The following is a 7,490-nucleotide window of genomic DNA, read 5'->3' as shown; positions in this document are numbered from 1 at the left end:
AGGAGGATGAAGGGATCCCGGAGCAGGAGAAGGTAAAGGGCCACCAGGGGCTCCTGGTGGCAAGGGAGGTCCTCCAGGTCCGGCAGCACAGATTGCCCTCTGGGAGAGAAAGCAGAAGGGGACCAGTCATACCGAGGCAGGGTACACCACCCAAAAAACGCCCCCATGCCGATTTCTAATTTTTTTGGCCAAAATTTAACCAACACAGGAAGCACTCAAAGGCTTTGGCACTCCTGATGCAGGTCTGATGCAGCTGGAGAGGAAAAATCACCCTGTGACCAGGCTTGGACATCCTGCTGGCCCTCCCATCAAGTACCTTCCTCAGCACCCCCATGCAGCAAAGCTTCCAGGAATCAACCCATGGTGTCTGCAGGGGTTTTGGGGCTGGGCCACAATGGAGAGGAGGTTTGGGGCCTCACCTGGCTCATCTCGTGGAGCTGTGCCTTGAGATCTGCCACCTGCTGCTTGACCTGCTTGTGCTCACTGGACTCCTTCTCCAGCTTCTCCTTCATCTTGTTCAGCGTCTGCATCATTTCTTCCTTCTCCTGGGCCTTGGCATCACACTCCCGTTCCTTCTTCTCCAGCTTCTGCTGAAGCTCAGAGTGCTCTGAAACAGCCCCAAGAGAGCACTTTTGGGTGACAAACGCCCTTTTGACAAACGGCAGCATGCGGGGGAATAACCCATGCTGCCCTGCAGCGAAGACGCGCAGTTCAGGACAGGGAGCGTGTGCTGTGCTGTAATACCCTGGCCAGGACCCCCCCATGAAGAAAGGAGTATCTGCTTTGCTTTTTCCCTTGTAAGCCCCATAATGCAATATTAACTAAGCTACTCAATGAAGTCCGCAGAGTCCGTCCATCACTCCAACTCTCCATCACTCACCTTTTCGCATTTTTTCTGCTTGCTCTTTCCACTGTTTCACTTCATTTTCATTGACTAACCTAAACAGAGAAGACATGTAGCAGGTGAGACAAACCTACTGCAGTAAATAAGGGACCATCATCAGCAAGAAACATGACTGAGCAAGCCTGGGCAGTGGGATTTAAGGCTCCCAACCGAGGATTTCTTACACCTCTGCTCTGCCTCCCCCCGGCAGTGTTTTACAGGCTGGGATACAGCGCTGACTCCACTGCTCCAGGGATGCTGGCTTGATCAGCCAAGGAGCGTTCACCCAACCGGGTGACAGTAAGTGATGAGTAAGGAACAGTGAAAATACAGGGGGAAATAGCTCACTGGGGACACAGAGGCTGAACTTTATCCACCTGCACATCGTGCTTATGAAGTCAGAGTGATGCCAGCCCAGCAGGGATAAGCCACAGCCCTGGCCCTCTTAGCTGCTGGAGCAAAAGCCAGCAAAGCCACGGCAGCCTGTGTTGGTGCTGCTCAGCAGCCAGCTCTGGGAGAAGTGGGCAAGCACTTACATTCGGACAACATTTTTGATATTGAAGTTTTCCAGGGGAGTGGCGTCGGGGTCCTGCCCTTTGTCACTCTGGATGACTATCTGCTGCACGATCCTGTCGAGCAGCAGCCAGTACTGGACAGTGTTGCCGCTTCTTTTATCTGGAGGGGATGGAGGGGAGAGAGTGAGGGGAGGAGCAGGGAGGTTGCTGACACCCCTGGGGAGGAAATATGGGTTGCCAAGCCGCTGGCAGCCGCTGGTTTCCTTGCCTGCCCTGGGACTCACAAGGCATTTGGAGACAGTGGTGCAGGATAGACATAAAGTGCGGGTACGCCTCGGTGTGTGTCAGCCTCTTCCTCGTCAGCTCGAACATCTGAGTCGCACTTTTGGTGTCGATGTGGACCTGTGGACAGGAGTGAAGCAAGGTCAAACCATTGGCCCGTTGACAGCACCACCTGCTCGCCGAGTCTCAGTGCCAAACCCCATGAGCCATCCCCATAGCTGACAAACAGACAGGCCCCACTGCCCTTCAAGGGGCAAAGAGCGCCGGTCAGAAGCCAGAGGAGAAGAGGATGAAGCAGACTGTAGGATGGAGGTTGCGACAGAGCTGGGTGACAGGTTTCCAACCTACAAGTTTCATCCAAAAGATCACACGTTGTCCCAGACTATGCAGGTGTTTTTAAAAGGAACCGTGACATCAAGTGCCAGTGTCTGCATCAGCAATGTTCATACTCACCAGCTCAAATCTTTTGGCAAATTCCAGTTCATCTTCATTTCTAAGCATTTCAAAAAAATCTAAGTGCCTGAGGAGAGAACAGAGGGAAGAAAAGACTGTTAATAGCAGATATGAATGTGACAATTAATAAATTGCAGGCAGTCAGTCTGGCAGCAGCCTAGAGACTTGAAATATCAAATGGATCTTCAGTCTCAAGCTCCCAGGCATTACAGCATGTCCAAGGAGCCTTTTGGGATGAGAAAAGGAAGAGGAGGGCTGGCAGCACCCCCAGACCCCTGATGGCACATCGTTCCCAGCTCAGCCCTATGTTAGAGTGCAGCAAAACCATGCTGGGGTTTTCCCTTCTCCTTCTGGCGACAGCAAAGGATTTTCTCAAGAGGGGTGAGTCTAGGCTCACACACTCTCCCCAAAAGCCAAGACCAGAAATTAGAAAGCAAGGGCACACAACAAGTGCAAAAAAAACCAACCAGTGGGCTGGGGGTCACTACTCACCGGTCGAGGGTTGAATTTTCATGCTCTCTTAGTTTATCAATGACTGGCTGGATCCCAAGCATAAGAAATTCGTATCTCAGATGGAGTCTGAAATCCAGGCTTTCCTGCAAGGGACAGTTCAGGGGTCAACACAGCAAGGTGCACATCGTCAGGAAGCTGACCGAAATAAAAGCACCCCAAACCCACTAAAACACCTCCCTCTCCAAGAGCCCCAGCGCTCACCACGCCTGCCCCCTGGCTCAGGACGGCGTTGATGAAGGACATGATGGCTGTCTTGAGGCTCACTTCATCTCGGTACCGTCCCGTGCTCTTGTCCAAGTCATTGATCAGCGTCTGCCAAACATACAACGCCAATTAAATGCCCAGTGCCAGCCCCAACGCTGCACAGACAGCTAGGGGATGCATGCAGGAACAACTCGTGATGCTGCTAAAGTCCCTGTCACAACCTGCTGGTGATGGATGATCAGCTGCTGCCTGCGTGTAACGCAGCCCACCCCAGCACCCATTTCAGCTAACATCAGCCCATCCAGATGTGCTGCAGCCTTGCAGAGCTGTGATCCCAGCGACCCTGCAGCAGTCAGCATTTTTTGGGGGGAGAGGTGCTGCCTTAAATAACCTTTCTTCAGTTTTTGCTCAGCTGCAAATCTCATCAGATGTGGTTCTGGGGTAATTCCCAGAGGATCTGAGTTGCAAATAGCCATAATAAATCATCTGCAAGCAGCATGTAGGTATCCAGGAAGAGGAAGGGACAAAAATGCTGAATTTTGGGAGCCGAGGGGTGAGTTGAGACCCACCTACCTGAAAACGAGTCCGTTCACTGGCATATTTCTGGTAGTGCAGCATCGCCTCCAGTACCTTTTTGTGGCCCCCAGGAACCAGGCACACAGCGCCCATGATTTCCAGCACTGCCACCTTCGTCTTTATATTCTCCGTGCTCAGACTCTGAGCGATTACGTTAATACTCTCCGAATGGGCCAGGACGTGAGCCCGGCCCAGGGAGTTGTTCATTAGTGCTTTTATACATCCAATGAGCGAGGTATGTATTCGAGACTCTGCCGTCTCATAGTCCATGCTTTTGAGAAAATTCAGAATACATGACAAGCCATCCAGGTCGATGAACCGGGTTACAAACCTGCCAGAAAGAAGGGTTTTAGCTTTAAAACCAAATGCTAGAAGACCCTTTTACTCTCAAACTGGTCTGTTGTTGTAAACTCAGCACCTTCTTATGTAATTTTTCCTGGGTTTTGGACAACAGAAAGCCTGCAGGACTCCTATGGTCCAGAGACAGGGATGGAGTTGCAAAAATCAATTTAGTTGGTGCCTGGTAGCGTAGGCAACCAGGCATCGTCTGCACAAGGTTGTCCAGAGCGAGGGATATTTGGAAGAGGACCAGCTAACCCAGCCACCAGCACAAACCCGGGGTGGAGGTTAGGAGTTGGCAGCCACACTGCTGCAAAACCTTCCCTGAGCCTTTAAGCCCACTCACTTGGGACCAGTTTTGCACAGGACTGGAAGAAGCTCCCAAGCCCTGAAGCCACCTCCTCATCAGCCTCAGACTCCCCAACATCAGCAGAGCCCGTGTCCATGATACCTGTCAGATTTTCTGCTTCCTGCTACCTCTTCTGTCTCACCATCCACATCCTTCTCCTCCCTTAGGCACGTCTCACCATTTTGAAGGCATTTCTGATTTTTATGATGATTTATAACACCACAAAATAGAAAGCAGACAGCAAATGCACAGAAGCCCCCCAGGCAGATTCGCTAGAGCAGGCAGACATAACACTACGCGCTGCTCAGGCATTTGAGGACCTCCCTGCCCGATGCCATCCAGGCTGTGTTCTGGTTTGGCAAAAGGCAAGAGCTCGGAAAGCAAACGAGCCAAGAACACTCCAGCACTGGGATGATTTTAATTCGAAACAAGCCATGCTGATGCGCAGCAACAAAAGGGGTAATTGCAGGCTCGGGGAAAGCTGATTGCTCTGTTTCAAAGCCTGCTCTTCTTTCGGCCCAGTTCAAGAGGAGATTTGATGTCACTTCCCTGGGAGCAAAAGCAGGTCCTGCAGGTAAAATTGTCTATGAAGCCTAGTGGATCCTTCTGACTTCCAGGGAGACAGACTCACAAACCACTTTCAAGGACTTCGGAAAGTTTTATGGCTGGGTACCAGCCCTGCTCCCAGGAGACTGTGGGGAGCCAGCACCCAAGATGTCCAGGATCCATGGAAAGTGGATGCTCACCCTCAACCCTGGGAATTTCTTACCAAGTACCATCAGCAGAACCATTGCAAAACAGAAACAGAAGAGGGGAATGCAACTACATTACAGCAATAGCTGTTTCTTCCATAACCAGGCTGGGTCACAAGGCATTTTCCCATCAGAAAATGTCGACCTGAGGCATCTTAAAGGTTTTGCAGATGTGTGCATGCAGACTCCAGAGAAACTGAGTTTAAGAAAAACTACAGACATTCAGATAGAGTCCCACCCTTTCTTTATCCTCCCTGTCAAAACCTCCTAGCAACATTTCGTTTTTTGCATTTCATAAAAGCCTGAAGATTTTATTCCTTTGAAAAGTGCAAGAGAAGCTGAGACAAAGGGGCTGGTTGACCAACAATTGCCTTTTTTTTTTGTTTTTTTTAAATTCAATCTGGAAGGAATTTCTACATTCTGTTCCAATGAGAACAAAAGCAAATTAAAAAAAAAAAAAGGAAAACGCCTGTTTTGCCTGAACAGATGTGAAGGTCTTGGTGGCTCTTGGCCACTAAAAGGACCAAGGAAAAGGAACAGAATTACAAGAGGTGAATCGATAAATGCAAGTGGTGTTTCAGCATCCTTGCCACCAGAGCAGGCCCCATTTATATTTCTATTTAACCCCCACCCCCGCCAGAGGACATGAATCACGAGCTGTGACCGCAGCAATAAAGCCAGGAAATGAGAGAGAATTGCCTCATTGGTTTCGTCCGCAGCGCAGTCTTCAAACTTTCGATTGTTTTATTTCTCTCCTCCTCATCTTCTTTTTCCAAGGCGATCAGCGTTTTTCTCTGTGGAAGGAGAAAGGCAGATGTGAGAGAGGAGGTTTCCCTGCAGAGCTGTGCCCGAGGAGTGGGAGCGCCCGCAGCCTGGTTGTGCCAAACCATGGAGACAGAGCTGGGACTGCAAACTGACTCTGGAAGTCTGAAAGTCCAGATCCTTAAGGCCATCGCAGGACTCAGGAAAAGGTTCAGTTTGGAGCCCCCACCCTGTTTGCAAGGAGATGGCCTGAACTGGGGACAGCAGGGTGAACACGTTGCTTTAGGTTGAAGATGCTGCCTGCAAGCACCCAGACAACTCATGAGCACATGCAAAATTAAGCTGCGAGTGTTGGGGCATCACAAGTCAGCAACACCCCAGTTGACATCAGCTTTGGAGCAGCATTGCTGATGGCCTTGGATCTCCCTGACATCTTGGGGTTTGTTTCAAAGCAGTGGGAAACAAACATCAGCTGGTGCTAAGTGAGGCAACAGGAACCCAGTGCCCTCTTCCCCAAACCAGCCCTCAGCCCCCAGCAAGCCCTGGCAAGACACTGGCCTTCACTGCCCCAAGACAACCAGGACAGTGGATCACTGCCTTGAGAGGACACAGTGTTGTCCTGCATGATCATTAAGTTCCAGAGTTAATGCCCTGCAGGTAGGAGTGGTGTCATCCCAAATTGTTGACCTGATGATGTTGACCATCCAGATAAGTCCATGTTAGAGGATGCTCACAACTGTCTCTGTGTACCCTCAGACTCAGAGCAGTGAGAAGGAAAGACTGTAATTCAGGAGAGGAACGTCCCAGCTCATGGGCTCTGGATGTAAACCCTGGCACGTCTCCCACAGCTCACCACCTTCCAGGACACACACTTTTCAAAAGAAAGAGGTAAGTGCATCACAGCATCCCTCAAGAAAGCATCCGGCCGAACCCTGCTCAGAGATGCTGCAGATGACGTTCAAGGGAGGTGAATCTTGATGCATTTCTAGAGGATGATCCCAGGGCTGGAGGGGGCTGTGAGAATGCAGGGGGCTAAGCCAACGCTAATTGAGGGTCCACAAGAGGGAAGGTGCTAAACTGAGGCAGGGAAAAAGGAAGCATCCTTTATCCTGCTGTGGTACTCATGTATCCCAACAGGTACCCATGTGCCCCTGGAGGAGGTGGGGGCTCAGGGGACACCCCAGAGCCTGGAGGGGACAGGATGCTGCATCCTTGCTTGGGTTCGCCCGGGTGGGTCCTGCCGATCCTGTTGCTCCCAGGTCTTCCAGTGCAACCCACCAGAGCTCATCTATGCTGGGGACAGTGGCCGTGTGCACAGGATGCCTGCAGCATCTCAACACCTGGATTTTGCTATCAGGCTGGCACTGGGGACCAGGACCCTGGCACCTGCAGTTCTACCCAGGAAGTACAGCTGCCTGCAGTCCCAGGGCATGCACAGGGTAGGACTCACTCACCCCAACTCAGGCAACCAAGGTCACAGCTAAAGCAACACTCTGAGTATGTGACAGTGCTGGGGCCTCAGAGGTGTCAGGGTGAGCCCTGCCAGTACCAGCTGAGCTAAAGCAAAGGAGGGAGAAAGGGTCCTCGCAGATATAAAGAGCTGTGCTGACCCCTCATTTAACCCATCTCCTCTTCAGCAGCGTGTCAGCGAGATCAAAGCAGCAGGCATCTGGCAGGCTTTGATCACAAGCTCTGCTCAGGCTCAGGGCTTCAACCAGCCAGCAGCCGTGGCCAGCCCAGGGCATCCCTGCCTTCCTGGAGGGGAGCAGCACGCTCCCTTCCTGGCTCACAGCCCCCTGCCCTCCCACTCCATCCCCATTTCCCCACCCAGCCCTACCTCCTCTGTCACCCTGGCCCTGTGA

At 51.6% G+C, this 7,490-nt stretch overlaps 1 protein-coding gene across 1 annotated transcript in view; it reads right to left on the bottom strand.

Annotated features, from left to right (window-relative positions):
• The window catches only part of DAAM1 (dishevelled associated activator of morphogenesis 1), a gene marked incomplete at its 5' end in the record, with an annotated part of 42,797 nt that overhangs the window by 22,437 nt on the left and 12,870 nt on the right, over positions 1-7,490 (bottom strand). The window contains 10 exons of the mRNA XM_010143065.1: positions 9-99; positions 420-607; positions 881-939; positions 1,420-1,558; positions 1,683-1,800; positions 2,134-2,200; positions 2,626-2,729; positions 2,848-2,958; positions 3,424-3,757; positions 5,566-5,660. Coding sequence (XP_010141367.1) covers positions 9-99; positions 420-607; positions 881-939; positions 1,420-1,558; positions 1,683-1,800; positions 2,134-2,200; positions 2,626-2,729; positions 2,848-2,958; positions 3,424-3,757; positions 5,566-5,660 — 1,306 coding nt within the window. The remainder of the gene's footprint in view (positions 1-8; positions 100-419; positions 608-880; positions 940-1,419; positions 1,559-1,682; positions 1,801-2,133; positions 2,201-2,625; positions 2,730-2,847; positions 2,959-3,423; positions 3,758-5,565; positions 5,661-7,490) is intronic.

Source organism: Buceros rhinoceros, unplaced genomic scaffold (genome assembly GCF_000710305.1).
Source record: "Buceros rhinoceros silvestris isolate BGI_N320 unplaced genomic scaffold, ASM71030v1 scaffold28300, whole genome shotgun sequence".
NCBI classification, from domain to species: Eukaryota; Metazoa; Chordata; class Aves; order Bucerotiformes; family Bucerotidae; genus Buceros; species Buceros rhinoceros.
The sequence above is the reverse complement of the archived record's forward strand: the minus strand, read 5'-3'. Positions and strand labels throughout refer to the sequence as shown.